The 20,844-nt window shown below is 43.9% G+C and overlaps 1 protein-coding gene and 1 long non-coding RNA gene across 2 annotated transcripts in view; both read right to left on the bottom strand.

Moving 5' to 3' along the window:
- ALDH7A1 (aldehyde dehydrogenase 7 family member A1) overlaps positions 1–20,844 on the bottom strand; it is a 41,598-nt gene that overhangs the window by 20,514 nt on the left and 240 nt on the right. Inside the window, exons 2-8 of the mRNA XM_036070353.2 lie at positions 19,495–19,548; positions 18,867–18,932; positions 11,132–11,212; positions 10,683–10,806; positions 5,882–6,014; positions 4,010–4,054; positions 1,537–1,614 (exon numbers count right to left, since the gene is read on the bottom strand). Coding sequence (XP_035926246.2) covers positions 1,537–1,614; positions 4,010–4,054; positions 5,882–6,014; positions 10,683–10,806; positions 11,132–11,212; positions 18,867–18,932; positions 19,495–19,548 — 581 coding nt within the window. The remainder of the gene's footprint in view (positions 1–1,536; positions 1,615–4,009; positions 4,055–5,881; positions 6,015–10,682; positions 10,807–11,131; positions 11,213–18,866; positions 18,933–19,494; positions 19,549–20,844) is intronic.
- On the bottom strand, positions 19,958–20,841 carry LOC144381146 (uncharacterized). Its single transcript, XR_013445853.1, has 2 exons — positions 20,498–20,841; positions 19,958–20,354 (listed from the first exon to the last, which is right to left on the bottom strand). It is a non-coding gene; the product is annotated as an uncharacterized LOC144381146 (long non-coding RNA).

The following is a 20,844-nucleotide window of genomic DNA, read 5'->3' as shown; positions in this document are numbered from 1 at the left end:
CTAAGTATCTCTCATGGAAGCTCACTTTAAATAAAGACTGTGCTAGGACTTCCAGTTACCTCTAAGAAATATAGACCAGACACTATAGATCCGAATCTCTTGGCTCTGGGTTCTGGGCTTCAAAGGGCTTGGTATGGGCCAAGCAGATCAGCCACAACATGAGACTAACCGTAGGGCTGGGACAGCTTGATGGGATAATGCATGCAGATGTCCCCAGGTTCAGCCCAGCAAACATGAGCCTGATACTCAGAGAGGCTGTTACTTAAGGCACGCCTGCAAACACTCCTCCATCTGAGCTGGTCCAAGACCCATGTGAAGGACTGGATGCTCAAAGAGCACAGAAGACTAGGTCTTTTGTTACAACGTTGTAAATGACATGTAGATGATATTTCACTAAGTACTCTACATGTAGAAGTTGTATTTCTTAATATTTTTTTCATTTCTATCAAAAGGACAAATGTATTATTCCTTTTTGAGACTGACCAGTAAGTGGAGTAGCATGGTAAGTGAAGGAGGGAGACGAACGTGTCAACCAAACCAGGCCTGACTCCGCTGAGAGCACACCTAATTGAAGTCTAGGCCAGTAGGAGTAACTTCAACTTTCATCACGGATCAGGGCAATTACAGGTCCCGGCATAAGAAGAGGCTCAGATACCGTGCTAAGTTAAAGAAACCAGACACAAAGCCCACATGTTGTAGGATTCCATTTACATGACATGTCCTCCAAAAGGCACATCTATAGAGACAGAAGGTAGATGAGTGGTTGCCAGGGGGAAGGGAGGGGATGCCAAGTGAGCACTAATGGGGAGGAGGTTCCTTTTTGGTATAATGAAAATGTTCTCGAAGACAATAACGGTGACGGTTGCACAACACTGTGAATATTCTAAAAACCGCTCAATTGTACCTTTTTAAAGAGAGAATTTTATGGTATGTGAATTATATAGCCATTTTCTAAAAACAATACATATATATATTTTTTTTTTTATTTTGATTTATTTATTTGACACAGAGAGAGAGATAGCGAGAGCAGGAACACAAGCAGGGGGAGTGGAAGGGGGAGAAGCAGGCTTCCTGCCGAGCAGGGAGCCCGATGCGGGGCTCGATCCCAAAAACAATACATATTTTAAAAGATGCCATATCCCCAGAGGTCCCTTTTTTGTTCAGCTGAGGAACCTAGACAACAGGACAGGTTCTCAGCTGAAGGAGTGAGACACCAGACTCCAATTCCACAGTTTTGCTTTCTAAGTAAGCACCTCTACAAACTAAGTGGCAGGAAGCCACAGACTTCCCAAAGTTACAGGAGTTTCTTATTTTAGGCTATAAACACCTCACAAAACTAGCTCTGGGCAATTAAAAAGATAATTCTTACTCATCCTCCAATAAAGCAAAGCCCAATGACGTATGTGGTAATAACGATCGGAAAAAACCCCTCTCCCCTCCTCAGCTGTCCTGGATTTCATTACTCTAATAAAGATGATCCTAACCAATCGACCCGGAGTCCTTCAACAGAAAGCTGCTCTGGGCCCAATGACCTACCCGATGTCCACTCCACCACAGGTCAGGGAACAGATCGCACCAGGCAGCTGGTTGTCCTCCAGGACCTTGGCTATTATCCTAGAAAGGGAAAAACAATTTCTAAGAAAGGGAACAATTTCATTTCTAAGGGTTTTTTTAAACTAGGAATAATTTCCCACCACCTGACTTTCCTGTTGCGACTCTCTCCCCCATCCCTTACCTCCCGCCCCAAACATGCAGGCCTGGACGTCACCTGACATATTAGACGCAAGATTTTCCAACACCTTAAAAGTACAACTTATTTTCCCTAAAATCTTAAGAAGAAAAATACATGGGGCACCTGGGTGACTCAGTCGGTAAAGCGTCTGACTCCTGATTTCAGCTCAGGTAATGATCACAGGGTCGGGAGATCCAGCCCTGCATCAGGCTCCACACTGGGTGTGGGGCCTGCTTAAGATTCTCTCTCCCCCTCTCTCTGTCCCTCCCTGCCCCCCCCCACCACTTCTCTCTTAAAAGAAAAAAGAAAAATACATGCAAAAAAGTAAAAAACACAATGCACTGATCAGGTAGCTCAAGTGTTCATTGTTTTCAAAGATTTTCTGCCCAACTCTGAACACATGGCTGGATTCAAGATGGCAGACTGATCATAGGGCATTTTTTTGGTCTCTTGCCCCAAGTCCATTAAAATGAGGGAAAGACATAAAAAGGAATAAGGACCATAACCTAGAAAAACGAAGAAAAGGAAAGGTGGTTCCCATCAGCAAATGAGAAGGTTCAACAGATCGCTGCAAAGAGATACCACAGCCAGGGAAGTGGTTGAGGATGAAACAGGGACTCTTGTAACTTCATGTCCCTTGTGGGTAGCTAAAAGCTCTGCCTATGGAATTGTTCCAAGACATTGTGGGTCCTGTGGGTCAGCTGTCTGTCAAATAAATAAAATCTTAAAAAAAAAAAAATTATCTAAAGAGTTGGCCATGTTCCTATATGAACATTTCAAATCCTCAGACTGTTTATTTTTTATTATTTTTTTTTAAAGATTTTATTTATTTATTAGACAGAGACACAGTGAGAGAGGGAACACAAGCAGGGGGAATGGGAGAGGGAGAAGCAGGCTCCCCGCAGAGCAGGGAGCCCGATGTGGGACTCGATCCCAGGATCCTGGGATCATGACCTGAGCCGAAGGCAGATGCTTAATGACCAAGCCACCCAGGCGCCCCCCTCAGACTATTTAGCGCAAATACAAAAATAAGCTCAAAGCAGCAATCACTTAGAACGTTTGGAACTGTTATCAAAATAGGTATTTTAAACCAGCTGCTTAATAACAACTGGCAAGTCTCTTCACTATATCGAGAGTAACTGTTTTGAGTTTTTTGTTTTTTAAACTGCCTGGGAGGCAGCCCTTTCTGCCCACAGGTCCTGCCCCCGTGCTTTAATAAAACCTTACCTTTTTGCACCCAGAAAAAAACAAAAACAAACAAACAAACAAAAACCCTGTAATAAAAAACCCAAAAAATAAAAAAAACTGCCTAGGAACCTCATTTTTATAGCTGTGTCCTGTCTCATGTCTCATGTGTTTTGCAGATTACAGTTGTCTGTAATACTTAAAAGTATAATTATAATAATAAATTTTAATTATAAGTCAATAATTATTTAATTATTCAATTTAATTATCTTGCCTTGGAGGATAAAGTTTCCTCAATATCACATATTCCTTTCAAGTAAATACTAACACACACTACTCTCTTTTTCAGCCCACGTTTCAATTCCTAAGCCACTGTCCCTAAATGAACTTCTAACATTAAGGACCCTCTTCCTTAATGCTTCCTATGAGCAATCCTATCAGAGAAGGCAGACCATGCAACCGATGGGACATCAAGGACCGTCAACAATCATCACTCTACATGGGAAGGTATCCTCTTCTATACAGACTCTAAATTCCACAATGACAGATCAGTAACACTGATTTTATGACCTAATCAGAATTGTCAAGTTCTCAAAAATGAACTAAAAATATTTTGTAATCCAAGAATGAAGTACATTTTAGACATTGTTAGAATCAGTAGAACAGTATTATCATTTCTTTCTGTTTTGCTAACCACTTATTAAACAAAAGCAATAAATGCAGTAGCTGGGTAGAAGTCAAAACCATGAACACGTTCAGCATTTACTAAACACAGCTCCTAAATTGCACGACTTCCTTTCCACTGGATTTGTTTTTATTTCCCAAGTGACATAAAGGTTTATAAGAGCTCAATTTCAACATGTTAATCAATATCTGGCATGTTTCCAAAGAGTTCAATGATACGGCTCTGAAAGAGCTCCATATGCTGTAAAATGATTATCAAAATATTATTACAATCAAAGGAGAAAGAGGCTATCCAAGTTCCATGCTTAAGTAAATGTGACCCTTCCACACTGAATTAAAAATCAGGGCCTACTAATCACTCTTTGAGATTACTCAACACTCAGGAAAAAGAAAACCACACATACTTACTTTGTGACGGCTACACTAATGAGCGAAGTTGTTGGAGCTCCTTTCCTTGACAGGGTTAAAAAAAAAAAAAGGCAACTTAATTTGGTGGAAATCATAAGTACCTTTTACTGTCAAGCAGAACCAAAAGTCTTTGTGACAAGTTCTGTCCAATTAGACCACGGAGCCTAGTAACTGAAATCAGAATCTGTCCTCCTTCAGCTTTGTGTCTCTGGGACCCAAGGGACTATAAAATTTTGAAAAACATGAAAATGACAATTTTGAACCTGCTTGCTGCACTGAACACAGGAACTGTTACATTAACCTTTGTCACAGGAACTGTTACATTAACCTTTGTCAATTATGGAAATGTTAATCTATCAACATGAACTTCAGAAGTTCCCCAGAAGAAGGCTCACAGGGCTGAGAACAGCCATACGACTAGTCTTTATGCATTCAAATACCGGAAAGCGTGGGTCTCTTTGGCAACATGGTGCCTAATCATTAATCTCCCAACGATGCCTGGCTTTTGTAGACAGTCTGTGAATATATTCAACTGAACACAACATTACAGTTAAGGGAATAAGTGGGATAGACGCCAAATAGGCCAAGACAACTCTCCTGGCTTTCCTGATCTCACCATGGAAGCTAAAAACAGGGAAGTGTTTTGCCATCTACGAAACAGACATTTCCCAACTAACTTCTACTATCACATATTTTATAAAGATGTGAAAGTTAATTATCAATGGGAACACTGGCCAAGGGCTGCACAATCACTTTGAGATTCACTATGAAATTTTTATTGTGGGGGGGGGGCCAAATTTCACAAAGAAGGTTGTGACTCTTTCCACCAACTTTTTAACTTAGTTTTGTTCCTAGAGTGGGGTATAAAGAATACATCTGGGTCTTTGTTCCCAGTTTCTGAAATAGCATCAGAACCCCTCGGAATTTCCCGGAGTGTCTTTGTTATGCTAACGAGGTGACTTGATGGGGGGTGGTTGCTAGCCAGCTGCCAGACTGGGGGGGGGGGTGGGAGGGTGGGGGGGGGTGGGGGGTGTCTGGTCACCATAACATCCAACGATGTGATTAGAGGGTTGTAGAGGGTTGGAACTTTCAGCCCTCCCTGACTCCACCTATGGGGAAGGGAGGAGGGCTGAGAGAGTCCAATCACATGTCCAACAATTTAATCAACTGTGCCTTTTTAAGGAAATCCCAAGAAAAACTGTAGACACCAAGATCAGTGCAGCTTCTTTGGTAGGTAGGGTGACATGCCCCAGCTAAACTGGGAGAAGGCATGGAAGCTCTGCATCTGGGACCCTTCTACACCTTACCCTATGTGTATCCTTTAAAATCAAACTATAATCAAGTGCCTGGTTAGCTCAGTTGGTAGAGTATGAGACTTTTAAAATAAAACTGTAATCATTAAACATAGCATTGTCTTGAGTTCCGTGGGTCATTCTAGTGAATTATTGAAACTGAGGATTCATGGGGACCTCCTAATTTATACAAGGCTGGCCAGAACTGCAGGTGACCTGGGGACACTTGTGGCTTTTACCTGAAGTGGAAACAGCCTGTGGAAGACTGAGCCCTGAAATCTATAGATCCTGACACTAACTCTTACAGTATACTCACTTGGGGTGGAAAGAGCTGGAAACAAGAGTGGGCACAAGCCTTTGCCAAAAAAAAAAAAATAAGGCAAAAAAATTAATTCTACCAATGGCAAAATACATAATAATAAAAACTCAGCACTGTACAACTAGCAGGTGTGTGTGACTTACATGTTCATTGAAGAGTCGGATATTAGAAAACATTTCAATACATTTAAAATCCTTTGAGGAGTACCTGAAAATGGCTACTTTTATCATTTTACTACTGCGTAAGAAGGTGAGGTCTTACCAAAGGCAGACGTTCCCACAGATCATTGCGATGGCATTGTTCCAGCCATACACTGCCACCGGGAAGTTGAACGCAGTGATGATGCCAACCAGGCCTACAGGATTCCACTGTTCAATGAGCGCGTGGCCAGGTCCTGAGGACACGGGATGGGGCAGAACATGTTAAGCACATCATCTTAATGCATTTGATGGTAATAATAACAACAGAGTCTGAAATCATTCAGAGAAAGAAGGTGCACCAGACCCAGTGGGGATTCCAGAGGCCTTGCAATGGATCACTTTACACAGGTACATTAATTAGCATACAATAAAGCTGTTACTACTATGCTAGCTTATACACTGTACGGATACCATTATGCCTCTGATCCTCACAGGAGCTCTGTGTGGAGCAGGGCAGCATCAGCACCATCTGGGAGACAAGAAAACTTCAAAGAGGCGATGAGAGGTGCCCTGGATGATGTGCATGCCAAGGGCACGACCCAGGACCTGTGACTCCTGTTCTTTACATTGCCTGTAAAGCCCTTGGCCAACCTCTCCAAAGAGAGACAAGGTGGCTCATTTGTAAGAAAAAAGAATAGCTCTAAGAATTACATGTATGTTAAATGAAGTGCACAAGTCTTTACGTTCATATAAGAAAATGAGAAATACAAAGAAAAATATGTATCTTATGGGGCGCCTGGGTGGCTCAGTCGTTAAGTGTCTGCCTTTGGCTCAGGTCATGATCCTAGGGTCCTGGGATCGAGTCCCACATCGGGCTCCCTGCTCGGCCGGAAGCCTGCTTCTCCCTCTCCCCTGCCACTCCCCGTGCTTGTGTTCCCTCTCTTGCTGTGTCTCTGTCAAATAAATAAAATCTTAAAAAAAAAAATCTATTAGAAAAATATGTATCTTATATACAAATTCTAAATGTAACATCACCCACCATCCCACAAGGGGCGTATTTTAATCAAAGGCAGCCGGAGCAGTGAACTGGAACAGTAAGGTGACAGCTCACAGAGTTAAAACCACAGACCGACTGGGAAGGTAGGGCTCCCAGCCGTCCATCTTTCTGGCCACACTCTCGCTGTGGGAACACAGAACCCAGTAGTAGCTGCCCTCCCTCCCAGGCCCCCTTTAGCTGAGCTCAATCCCCCTAGAGATGATGTGCTGACACAGCCTCTTCCTGGCCCCTCCCGTCATCCTCCTCCCCACGGAGGCCAGCGCAGCCCTGATGCCCTCCGTCCCCTGCTTACAAGCCTGTGGTGTCTGGATGGCTATTGTAGCTGTCCTCAGGACAAAGTCCAAGTCCCTCAGCAGGACGGGTCCCTTCCCGGGGCTCCATCACCACCCAGTCTCTCCCCTCACACGGTGCCCTCAAGCTATGCTGAAGCAAGGCAGTTGCCCAAATAAGCCACGTCCTCCCACCTTAAATCACAGACTTCTTCCCAGTGTCAGAGCCACCCCTGCCCCAGCACCCCACCCATCTCCTCCTTGAGGCCTGACCTTGCATTACTATCTCCTAGGGGCGTTTCCTGACTGCCTCACAAGGCTGGCTCAGGGTCATCACCCTCCCCTGTACCCCATCACAGCACCTACCATGCTGTTACAATTATCCCATTACTTGTCTCCCACTTGCCTCCCACTCTAAAACATAAGGTACCTTGAAGCGTACAAATTCCTTCAGGACGGGGCACCTGGGTGGCTCCGTGATTAAGTCTCTGACTCTTGATTTCGGCTCAGGTCATCATCTCAGGGTGGTGAGATCAAGCCCCATGTAAGGCTCTGCACTGGGCGTGAAGTCTGCTTAAGATCCTCTCTCTCCCTCTCCCCCTACCCATGCCCCACTAATATGCACACTTGCTTCCTCTCTCAGTCAATCAATTAATTAATTCCTTCAGGACAAGGACAATGCCTTACTGGTCAAGTATTACTATCAGTTCACCTGGCACTTGGTACACACTCAGTAAGCATTTACTACATTAATGAAATCAAAGTTACCCGCAAAGCCTCTGCATAGATAGATGAATAACTTCCTCTTCTAAAAAATGTCCCAACAACTCAAAAAGATTTTAATTGGTGAGGCAGACATCTCAGTAGGTATAAGTCAAAGAAGTTCCTTGTTTGCTCATGTGTACTTCTCCAAACTGGCAATTTACTTTTTTAACTAGAAAAGCCTATTGAAAATGATTAGTAACGGGGCACCCAGGTGGCTCAGTCGGTTGGGTATCTGCCTTCGGCTTAGGTCATGACCCCTAGGGTCCTGGGATTCAACGCCACATGGGGCTCCCTGCTCAGCAGGGAGTCTTCTTCTCCCTCTCCTTTTGTCCCTCCTCCCCACTTGTGCTCTTTCTCACTCTCTCAAATAAATAAGATCTTAAAAAAAAAAGAAAAAATGATCAGTAACATAAAATTCATCTTGGATAATGGGAATCATTGTTATATACCTAATTAAGGACAGTAAAAAAAAAATTCCAATTCTTTCCACCATTAGGAAATTTGCCAAATATGCCAAGAAAAAACAGGAAAATGTGCTCTTTAAAAAAATATATTACTTTTCCTGATTATAAATGTAATGTAATTTCCATCACGGAAATTTTTGAAAATAGAGAAAAACAGACAGTAACAACCATCAATAATTCCGCTACACATAGACAACCAGTCACTGCTCTGGCTGACTTGCACCCCTTGGTACTTTCTTTTCTTTTTTTTTTAAGATTTTAGTTATTTATTTGACTGAGAGATAAAGAGAGCCAGAGAGCACAAGTGGCAGGGGGAGAATGGCAGAGGGAGAGGGAGAAGCAGGCTCCCTGATGAGAGTGAGCCCAATGCGGGGCTTGATGCCAGGACCTAGGGATCATGACCCGAGCTGAAGGCAGACGCTTAACCGACTGAGCCACCCAGGCGCCCCCCCTTGGTACTTTCTCTGCAGACATGCAGTCGCCTGTTTTGCTCCATTAACATCGCCAACGTTACAGATCACAAAAACCCTTATCCTCACTGTTGAAACCTCCTCTGAGTACAAGGTCAGTCCCTGCAACATAGAGTACAGCAAAAAATTGGAAATGCCCTACATATATCCATCCTTTGGGAACTGGCTTAAAAAATTAGCGTCCTCACAACCAACAGAAAGGCATAAAAAAAGATGAAGTCCCTTACTGGAATAATAAGCAACAATTTCTAAGACACACTAAGTAAAAAATTAGTACAGAACAGACCATATAGCTTGCTAATGTTGGTGTTCCTAAAGGACACGTGTTTGCCTGCAAAACCTCTAAAAAGATAAAGAAGAAACCAGAAACATTCACTATTTCCATGGGACTACTAGGGAGTATCCAGTGAGGTAGGAAGAAAATTTTTTCATCCTTTACCTTTTTATTCCTTTCCAATTTTGTGATACGAATTTATCACCTCTTAAAAAAAAAAAATTAAAATAATTTAAGTAAATACAACTTTCTCGGGGCGCCTGGGTGGCTCAGTCAGTTAAGTGTCTGCCTGCGGCTCGGGTCATGATCCCAGGGTCCCACGTCGGGCTCCCTGCTCAGCGGGAAGCCTGCTTCTCCCTCTCCCACTCCCCCTGCTTGTGTTCCCTTTCTCGCTGTGTCTCTCTCTGTCAAAATAAATAAAATCCTTAAAAAAAAAAAAAAATACAACTTTCTCATAAAGTGTGGGGTTAGGGGCACCTGGGTAACTCAGTTGGTTAAGCATCTGCCTTGGGCTCAGATCATGATCCCAGGGTCCTGGGATCGAGCCCCATGTTAGGCTCCCTGCTCAGTGGGGATCCTGCTTCTCCCTCTGCCTCTCCCTCTGCCACTCCCCCCCCGCTTGTGCTCTGTCAAATAAATACATAAAATCTTAAAAAAAAGAAAAAGAAACAAAGTGTGGGGTTAGGGGAGAGCAATCTCCATTAAGTATGACTTTTAAAATGTATTTTAAATACAAAATTAGCTTAACATTTGTCATATAAGGCATTTAGGTCATTTCAAATTTTTCCTATTGATACTACAATGAACACCTTTATATATAAACCTTTGTCATATTTCAGAGTATTTACTCAAATTAGTCTTGAAACTGGTATTAAACATTTTGGGCCCTTCGGATTTATTTTCAAATTGTTTTCCTGATGGACCGGTGATTCATGTTACCAAAAGTCCCCATAAAAGAGTGGCTATCTCACCCACGGACTTCCCAAAACGGAGTTTTAGCTTTAAAAACAGAAAAATTTGGGGCGCCTGGGTGGCTCGGTCGGTTGAGCGGCTGCCTTCGGCTCAGGTCATGATCCCAGGGTCCTGGGATCGAGTCCCGTATCGGGCTCCCTGCTCAGTAGGGAGCCTGCTTCTCCCTCTCCCTCTGCCTGCCTCTCTGCCTGCTTGTACTCTCTCTCTGTCAAATAAATAAATAAAAATCTTTAAAAATAAATAAATAAATAAAAACAGAAAAATTTAACAGGTATCTTTTTTTTTTTTTTAAAGATTTTATTTATTTATTCATGAGAGACAGAGAGAGAGACAGAGGCAGAGGGAGAAGCAGGCTCCCCGCGGAGCAGGGAGCCTGATGCGGGACTCGATCCCAGGACCCTGGGATCATGACCTGAGCCGAAAGCAGACGCTTAACCGACTGAGCCACCCAGTCGTCCCTTTAACAGGTACCTTGATCTGATATTTTCACCTATTTTAATTTACATTTGTTAGTACAGATATTAAAGACATTTTCATATATTTATATGCTACATGCAATTCCTCTTCTGAAAATCATTCACAGCCAGGGCATTTTTTTGGAGTACGGCCGAAGAGGACAGAAGTCTTAGCTTAACTGACTTCATTGCTTACTTTCAGAAGGCAAGATGGGTCCTCCAATCATCCTCGATAAGCCAACAGCATAATCACAGACATCCACGTACTCTTGAACTTCTCCCACACCTTCCACTAAGATTTTCCCCATCTCCAAAGACACCTAAAAAACCAAAAAGCTAAGAAGCAATTTTGCAACACAATTCATGTTTTAAATACTAAATTTATGAGGCAGGGGTTGGGGGGGCTGGTGCAGAAGGAAGCAAACTGTATTTCTTGTCTGTTTTGTGACGGTATAAACTACAGAAAGTCTGTTATTATCTTAATTTAAAAATCCATAAATTGTCTTTACTCTTCCCAGTTCATCTTGTTCATCTTTAAAGACATTTTTTAAATGTATGAACTGTTCTTACAATCTTAAACACAAATGCATAGCAGCCTTATTCTGCAACTCAAAGGAATGTCTATTCACTATGAAAATACTTTACCAAACTTCCTAGTATTTGGATCTTCTCCCGCAAAGCATCCCCAATCTGTCTCACTATTTCTCCTCGCTTCGGAGCAGGAACCTAAGAAGAGAAGGGAATCTTAGCATCTGATTCAAAGTGTAAACTTGTATCTGCAACACAGTATTAGACAAACATGCTCTAAGAGAGCTAACTACAAACCCAACAGACAACTTTCTGATCACATCCAAACTGTAATTATGGCATATCCCTAACACCAATCTCAGAGCCCCAGAAAACATCATCCAGATGATAGGTTTTTGGAGAGTAAGGGTCTGTGCCAAGTACAGAGAGAAATTCCATAACTGAACACAATGACTCTAAAAAAGCTTAAAATACCTTAAATACCAGTAAACCTTTATGATTCCCAATGACATTTTCTTATGGGTCAAACTGACTGCACAGCCAAACCCTAGAACAGTATTCCATAACCCATTCAAATTATGATTCACTCACTATTTTCTGAGCAGCTACTATGTGACAGGAATAATGCCAGGCACTGGGGCAAAAATAAACGAGGCGTTCGTGGAGCTAATAATCTTACTGAATCTTACTATAAGTGCAATGGGAAGTCTTTAATGGTTTTTAAGGAGATGACTTGCTTTACCTTTTTTTTTCCCCAAAGATTTTTTTTTTTTTAATTAAGTAAGCTTTATGCCTAAACTGGGGCTTGAACTCAAGACCCCAAGATCAAGAGTTGCATGCTCCACCGACTGAGCCAGCCAAGTGCCCCTGCTTTGCCTTTTATTAAGATTGCTGTGCAGGGGGCACCTGGGTGGCTCAGTCAGTTAATCGTCTGAGTCCAACTCTTTTTTTTTAAATTCTTTTTTTTTTTAAGATTTTATTTATTTATTCTTTTTTTTTTTAAGATTTTATTTATTTATTTGACAGAAAGAGACACAGTGCGAGAGAGGGAACACAAGCAGGGGCAGAGGGAGAGGGAGAAGGAGGCTTCCCACTGAGCAGGGAGCCCGATGCGGGGCTCGATCCCAGGACCCTGAGATCATGACCTGAGCCGAAGGCAGATGCTTAACGACTGAGCCACCCAGGCGCCCCTGAGTCCAACTCTTGATTTCAGCTCAGGTCATGATCTCAGGGTCCTGGGATCAAGCCCCACATCAGGCTCTGCACTCAGCACGGAATCTACGTGTCCCTCTCCCTCTGCTCCTCCCCCCACTCTCTCTTTCTCTCTCTAAAACAAAATCTTAAAAAAAAAAAAAATCAATGTGGGATAGGTAGAGCATATATTGGAGGGGAAGAGTAGAAGCAGGGAGACCAATTAAGAACATACTCTAGTGGCCTAGGCCAAAGATTACAGTAACTTAGTTGTAAAACTGAAGCAAGGGAGACTATAAAGTAGATTCGGGATTATTTTGGAAATAGAACGGACAGGACACAGTAACGGAATAGGTGTGGGAAATAAGGGAAGTGCAAGAACCATGGATGAAGCCCAGGTCTCTGGCTTGAAGTACAATTCCTGAGACGAGGAAGACTCAGAAGCGTCAGGGGTTTATGGAGGTAAAGAGTACAGGTTGGGCCACGTGAAGTTTGAGATGTGATTCACAAGTGGAGACATGACTTCCTCAACTGTGATCATCACTCCTCTCCAGCTCTTCCCAATTAACTCTGCCTCTCCTCCAGGGCAACTCTAAGGATGGCTTCCCGCAGGCTGGAGCCAGTCCCGCACCCCCTCTTAGAGAGAGCTATCACAGCACTGCTCACTGCTCAAAGGCCACCATCTCCCAGAGCCTGACCCAGAACTCAGGGCTCATCTTCGCTCTGTTCTTCCCAAATAGATCACCAGGTCGTGATAGAGTGTTTCTGGAAGGTAACTTGGCATACCATTAACATTTAAACCATTCCTACCCTTTGACTAGGTAATTCCACTCCTGGATATCAAGCATATACGTAAGTGTACAACAGCAAAAGTACAACACTTAATCACAACACCGTTTTCTAGCGGAGACAAACCAACCATCTTAATGTCCATCAACACATGACTGGTTAATTACGGAACAGCTATAAAATGGGATACTTCACAGTAAGGTAGATTCATACAGGAAAACTTTAAAGAGTTGTAACTGGAGAACAGAAAATAGCAAAATAATGCATACGATAACTAAACTTTTGCTTATAGTTGAAGAAATATACAAGATGTTAAGAATGGTCATTTCTGGGGAATGGGACTTTTTGGGGGGATAGAATTATAACAGACTTCCGTTCCCCACATTTTCTATGTCTACAACAATTTGCCATTTTTACAATATATGCACTCTTTTGAAAACAAGAAACAAAAATTGCAATGTTACCTGAATTAGCACAGATCCTACACACTTCCTAGAGCCATGGGATGGGCTCAAATGAGTTTAGCATACAGGTTTCTAAGTTTAGCAAACTGGTTAACATCAACCAGAATGGCCAATACACATGGCCCTTTACATTGTATTCTGTGTATATATTATTCGGTCTCTAGCCAATCATTATTACACACTTTCTATGTGCCAGATATTCTGTTCTTCCCCAGGGATACCAGGGAAGACAGCTACAATTCTAGCCGACTAGAAACCACACCCCAATGGGGTGGTGGAGACAAGAAACAGGTGATTTCAATCTCATGTGGTGAGTGCTGTGCTGGAGAAGCTGGACTGTACAAGGGGAGAACCTAGCAGTGTTAACTTAGTGGTGCTTGGGGTTAGCGAGTGGGGAAGGAGGCGGCTTTCTGAAGAAGTTTAAAGTTGAGATCTAAGACCTCAAGCATGATTGGTCCTTGCCAGGTAAAGAGGTAGAGAAAGTAAGAGGAAAATTATGGGCAACAGGAAACTCAGCATATGCAAAGGCAAAAAGGCAAGAGAAAATATGGAGGATTTTTGGAAAATTTAAAGGGTTGTTAAAAGAAGGAGAGAAAATTAGGGGCCACAATGCAAAGGACCTTATAAAGGATCCTCCAAAAAATACTGGGAAAATCACTAGAGGGTGTTAAATGGTAGGGGGGGAATCACAGTGCATTTTAAAATATCACTCCAGGGTCACCTGGCTGGCTCAGTGCATACAGCGTGCAACTCTTGATCTTGGGGTCATGAGTTCGAGTTCCACGTTGGGCTTAGAGCTTACTTAAAAAAATCACTCCAGTTATGGTCTAGAAAAGAGATCAGAGGGAGACAAGATTCACAGAGGAAGACCATTAGGCAAGACAAGGATGGTGACTTGTCTCAATTACAAAAACAGCAATAGAGATAAATGTAATTTTAAAACACTCAAGACTTGCTCACTGGCAAATGGTAATTGACAGATTCTCAACCCTGGGTAGATAGGAGAATCACCACCCCTGAAACTTTTGGGCTAGATTCCATCCAAGACCATTCAAATGTAGAGCCTCTTCATTTTTGTTCCAGCCTCCCAAATGACAAGGATAGAGTAGTAAGAATTGAGAAAGCCAGGAGCAGGTCTGGGGGGAGGGAAATGAAGGCAGAGCAGGGCAACAAGATAGCCCCACCTCCCAGGTGAGCCTGACTGGTCCCAGCACAACAGACCATTCATAACCTCATGCCCTCCTGAGATGGGCAACCAGAGTCCTCATCCCTGCACACTGCACCTGTGAAGTTTTATTTAGAAAGAGCATCCCGGACAGCCACGAGGAAGGAATTATCAGCGCTGAGAGAATCATCAGCTGAGCCTTTGGGGTAATAATACGAGGAAACCCACGTTGAAGAGCTTCCATGTAAATGGTATTCCTTCATTCACTTACAGATGGCCCATTATCAGCTGCCTGTCCTCACTCTGGCTCTTCCTCACCAGAGATGGATGGGACAAATGACACACTGGGAATGCAGAGGAGCCTCAATTGGTGGCATTCTGGGCTGAAACCAGTTCCTGAGAGAGAGCAGCAGAACCAGTATTCCCGTCCAGATTCTCTGTGCTTAGGTATAGTGAGGAGAAAGAAATCAGCGTATATAATCTATCCTCCTATAATTTTATACTTTTTCCTTAAAGAGAAACATTCCCGTTGAGAAATTCCAGGCCTAATGCAAATGAACTCATTGAAACGGTGGTTTATCCTCACATAGGCAAGGCCAGCCAAAACCCATCAGGGCGAAGCAGAAGCAGCCCCACGCGAGTAAGGAGCCCGGAGGGTAAGTGCACAGACCAGGAGGGGATGAGCTTTGCTCTGTTCTTGTTTGAGGCACCAGCAGCCTCTAAGTCACTGCCCCATTGGCAGGAGCCCCGGAGGCGCGGTTAGGAAAGGCTCTGCCACTTCACTCAACTTTGAACTCAATTGCTTAACTCAAATTCTAACAAGTGGGATCCCCTACTGACTCCACCATCACCCAGGACAACAACCTGTTCCCACTGGGCAACCTCACTCTACTGGGAGATCTGAACAGTCCAGGACGTAGGAGAAAGCATGGTAGGTGCAGAGGCCGGGCACTGCTCAGTGAGAGCAGACCGCCACATGCAATCCTCAACAGGAAAATAGCAGTAACAAAAAAGTACAGCACCCTATTAAGGGAAGCATCACAATGTCAGCTGCCAGCCCCAGGGCAGAGCCAAGACTTGATTTAAAAACCAGTAGGGGAAAGGCAAGATCCTGAATCACACACACCTATAAGAGCCGTTTCTGGTGACAGGTTTCCCTGGCATTCAAAACAGTGTATGCAAACAGCGAATCCTAACACAAATTATGGACTTTAATTGATCAGCATTGGCTCTCCCATTGTAACCAATGCATGGCCCTAATGTAAGATGGTGGTAAGAGGGAAACGTGCTAAGTGTGATGAGGAGGTACAGGGACCCCATTTGCTGCTCATCGCTCTGCTGACAACGCTCAGACTGAGCCAGAACGTGCCACTTTGGCATGAGGATTATTTTGATCTGAAGGCAACCAAGGCCACCAGACTCAGGAAAAGCTTTTCTCCTCCCCCTTAACTGCCTAAAAGAACTTAAAAAGGGGATCTGTGCCAAGAAGCGAGTTATAACCAGAGATCACTTTTATAAGGAGAGACCTAAGCTGCATGGCAAGGAAAACATTTGCGTACCAAACATTTGCTCCTCTCACCTTCCTGTGAATTGCCTTCCTCCCCCCTCAAGGAGCCCCAGAGCTTTGGATGCATGGAAGCCTTGGAGTCTGGCTGCCCTTAGATCTTGGATCTTTCCTCACTGCCACCCCTCCCTGCCCCACAGGAGAAATTAAAATGTTTTTCTCCTGTGAATCTGTTTTATGCCAATTATTGGACCAGCCACAGAACAGAGAAGTGAAAAGCAAAAGATTTTTCCTCTCCTATGCCATAAACCTAAAACTGCTCAAAAAAATAGCGTAATGAACTTTTCTGTAAATACCTCAGGCTGGATGCAGTGCTACAAGAGGTCACAAAATTTTACACATGCCTCGTGTAATAATCACAACTATGAAACACATAAAAGACTGTAAGGAAATCCACGAAATCTAACTCCCAATACCCATTCTGTATAGAAGATGATGAGGTAAGGGGATTCAATGTGATTATCTTAGTGTCTCATCCAATTTTGAGTAAATATGTATTACTTTTTTTTTAGGATTGTATTTATTTATTTGAGAGTGCATGGGGGGGGAACAGAGGGAGAAGCAGACTCCCCACTGAGCAGGGAGCCTACCCCAAGATCATGACCTGAGCAGAAGGTAGCCGCTTAACCAACTGAGCCACCCAGGTGCCTCAAATATGTATCACTTTTATGATCAAAAAGAAAACAAAAATTATTTTGCAAACAATAAATGACACTGCTTTGAACATTTTTCTCTAAGTAGGATGAACTTTATTTACTTAGCACACAATTTACTTTTGTAAGTGGCGTTTTTTGTTTTTGTTTTTTTTTTTTGAAAGATTTTACTTATTTAATTGAGAGAGACACAGCGAGAGAGGGAACACAAGCAGGGGGAGTGGGAGAGGGAGAAGCAGGCTTCCCGCTGAGCAAGGAGCCTGATGCGGGGCTTGATTCCAGGACCCTGAGATCATGACCTGAGCCCAAGGCAGACGCTTAACGACTGAGCCACCCAGGCGCCCCTGGAAGTGGCGTTTTACTGCTCAAGGATATTTTTTCTTGTGCTACGCCAACTTACAGCCAGATTTGGTTCAAGTACAGGAATGATGTTCCTCTTGGTTTGCACAGAGGCAGCCTCCTGGCTGACAACTAAGGGGCATCCAACTCGGCTCTCTGGGAGAGCCTGCCCCTCCCCAAGTCACCCTAGCAATCTTTGATTCAGAGAAAACACTGGCTCAGCAGTCCCAAACCGAGCAGCACGTGGGTGCCTAGCTCAGGTATGGAGGTTTGCAATGGCCAGGTTCGGCAGCAGTTCCAATGATTAACCATTTAACCCTCACCATAACCCCAGGAGGCTGGCAGGCCTGGTCTCCTCTATTTACAAGACAAAGCACACAGAAGGGAAGTCATTTACCCAAGGGTAGAACTGGGTTAAACCTTCAGGATGTTCTTCTACCCTCAGGCCTATAATCTTCGGTGGTAGATCGAATGGGATATTCGGAGTGGGGGAGGGGAGGGAGGCTTGGGAAATGCAGGCTACCCCAGTTCTTCCCTCTCTTCTCCAGAGCCCAGTCCTCACCTAGGGACAGCTCCCTGTGGCCCAGACCAGCTCCAGTCACAGCTCCTACACTGGCTCATATTACCCAAGGTGGAGATGATGTGGAAAACAAAGGCAGAAGAAAAATTATTAAATTTCCTTACTACCTAGAGCCCACTCACAAGTTCCTGAAACAGGAAGAGTGACATTCCTCTAGGGACTCAACTGCCTCGATGTTAATACTTTGCTAAAGGCAAAAGGCAATCCTAGCCCGACCCTCCTCCCAACCAGGATCCTGTAAGTCTAACGTGTAAAAATTCCTTTGGAAACTTCCTTTATCTCTAAACGCCCCCAAGATACGTGTTGGTAATCATTCCCCAAGCACACGGCCCACCGATACACACCTGAAGGGTCTCATGACTAAGGTTTTATTAGACGGTAATAAATGACCTTTTCCCAACAATAGGAGCCCACTCAAGGTCCTGGAAACCTTCCTTCCAAAATTCCTTCGAGATTTAACGCTATCCGAAACCCCCTCCCAACCTGAAAGTATATAATGGGCTACTCCTCATGACCCCGGTGCAGCTAGTTCTGCCCATGGGTCCTGTCCCCGTGCTTTAATAAAACCACCTTTTCGCACCAGAGACGTCTCACGAGTTCTTTCTTGGCCGTGGGCTTCGAACCCTAACGTTCTTTCCTACATCAGAGACAGATGGGGGACGGGACACACCACCCGCTCCCCATGCCTGATGGGACTGCAGGAACTCGACGCCCTGCCCTTTGAACCGGGACTATCAACCAACTGCAGAGATACTCTCTCCCACACCCCCAGCCCCCAGCCCTGCATAAAGCTGGCTGGAAGGAGGGGGGAGAAGCAGCAAAAGGATGTTTGCAGCATAGGCAGTCCAATTAGGAACTTAAGAAACTCCAATTGGAAACAGCGTTCATAGCTGAGGTGTATGATACTTCAGGACAGACTTTCAATCCACTTAAAATCACCATTTACTGAAGGCCAAATGTGGGAAAGGCATACCTGGGACTACTGCAGCAGCAGATTATCACAGCCCCCAACAACTCCTACTGTGGAGAGCACTGACTGCTCTTTAGATTTTTCTCTTCTCTCCCTGCAGTTACCATAGGTCATCATGCCATGACCTTCACACTCACCTCTGCCCAGACTTTCCAAGCCTCCCTCGCTTTCTTCACCGTTTCTTCATAGTCAGCCACACTGGCCTAAATTAGCAAGTAGTGGGGAGACAAAGGGAAAAACAAAGGGCAGTGAGGATCCCCTTCTGAGAACACCCAAGATTTTTGGAGAAGAATTGGAGTATCTCTAGGTGACCCTCAGATTTGTAGTTTAGGACAAATTTCACAGCCTATGCTTCCCAAACACTTGTGAGAATCCAGTAAAACAGCTCAGAATCCAGCTGTGCTTTTTAAAACATTGCTCCTAGAAGCAAGGTCCATCAGCCTCATCTGGGGACAACACCTGAGAGGTCAGAAATTCAGAACCGTGGGCTCCAACCCAGACTTCACAGGTTAGAATCTTCACTCAAAAACAGGTGATTCAGAAACATGGCCTTAAATGGACCCCCCCTCCCCCACGACTTTTCTGTTTCACCTTTTCTAGGACACCCCAACCCAAAGAGTGGGCAGTTTCTCCCAGACATTCTTAAATGTCCTATGAAAAAGAAACACTTTATTCTTGGACTGGGAGACTCCATACTGCTCTTCATCACAGGCACAAACTCCATGGGCAGTTTGTATTAAAAAAAAGCAAAACCAAAAAACTTACCTGTCGGACTCTTGCTATCGGTTCATTGTTAGCAGGACAATAGGTCGTGATAACCTTCAAACAAAAAAAAATGAACGCTATCTATAGAAAATGAAATCCCTTCCAAAATGGGGGAACAGACCAAATGGGAAAACAGAGGAAAAAATTAAACTTAGATACCATATCTAAACTTGGAATCTTTACATTAACTTCTATTACAAACAGGTCACTTACAGAGCTTTCATTTTTGACCTAAACATTCAAAACCACTTTTTGCAAAACGCAGCTTGCCATCTAAACATTAGGTGTAAAAGCAGTAGTCTAACGTAACCCGTTACTTCACCTCTTTTTCCACAAATAACAGACCAAACTGACGAGTTTTACTTACTCTTCTGGCTCTTACTCTGCCCTGGTCAGAAGGTGAAAGAGCCAACAGTGGACAACTATGGGAAAGGCCCATCTCCACACAAACGGCAGAGATTAGAAAGAAAAAAAAAAAAAAAATCAAGGCATAGCTAGATTTTCAGGAGAGAGTAATTTATCCAGGAACCTAATGACATGGCACAGGAAAAACAGGACCAAAGTGCCAACAGAAGAGGGGATTTAGGGAATAATTAAAAGCACCTGCATCTCCTACAGTCGCAGATAACCCAAAGGACTGTTTCCTCCAACAAAGCAAGCTCATTATACCACACTCGACAAACTTTGTGGCATGTTATGTAACATTTCCTTTTTGTGTTTTTCTATAACATCTTCTCATAAAAGCTTTCTTTTGTATGCAGCTTTCAAAAAAATCTGAGCGGTAATAACCTTACCTTTCCATCCTATTCTGTAAAACACTTAATTGAGCTTTCACCGAGTGCCAGTCATGGTGTGTGGCTCTGGAAGTAAAGAAACGCTGAAAATCCTGTCCTCGAGGAAGCTCAGCGCCCAAAAATTTTAACAGGATTTCAGCAAGTCCGGGCTTGCAAACTCCAACAAAGGATTTCAGAAAAGACAGTATAAAACTAAGGCAGAACGTTACCTGCGGACACGTCACATCAGAAGAGCCAGAGTCAAGCACAAAATTGAGATAATTTCCCAACGCTAAGCGTGTGGCACGTCTTCACTACCCATCGGAGGACTCTGCCATAAGGCTGTAAGCGTGTGTGGGAAGTTCAAGTCCTACCAGCTCCAAAATGACAGATTTCTCCATAGCACACAAAGACCTAATAATCTAAACGCATTTTTTAAGGCACCCTACACAAGCACACGTTTACTATGTGGCTTCAAACCTTGCCACCCGGTACAACCGTGCAGCGCGGCCGCGGGTGGGGTGGGGGGTCGGGTTGGGCAGGGACCGCACTGAGGCCGCACATATTCCCCGCACGC

Source organism: Halichoerus grypus, chromosome 2, assembly GCF_964656455.1.
Source record: "Halichoerus grypus chromosome 2, mHalGry1.hap1.1, whole genome shotgun sequence".
Lineage (NCBI taxonomy): Eukaryota > Metazoa > Chordata > Mammalia > Carnivora > Phocidae > Halichoerus > Halichoerus grypus.
Note: the sequence above shows the minus strand (reverse complement) of the source record. Positions and strands in the feature narration are given on the sequence as shown.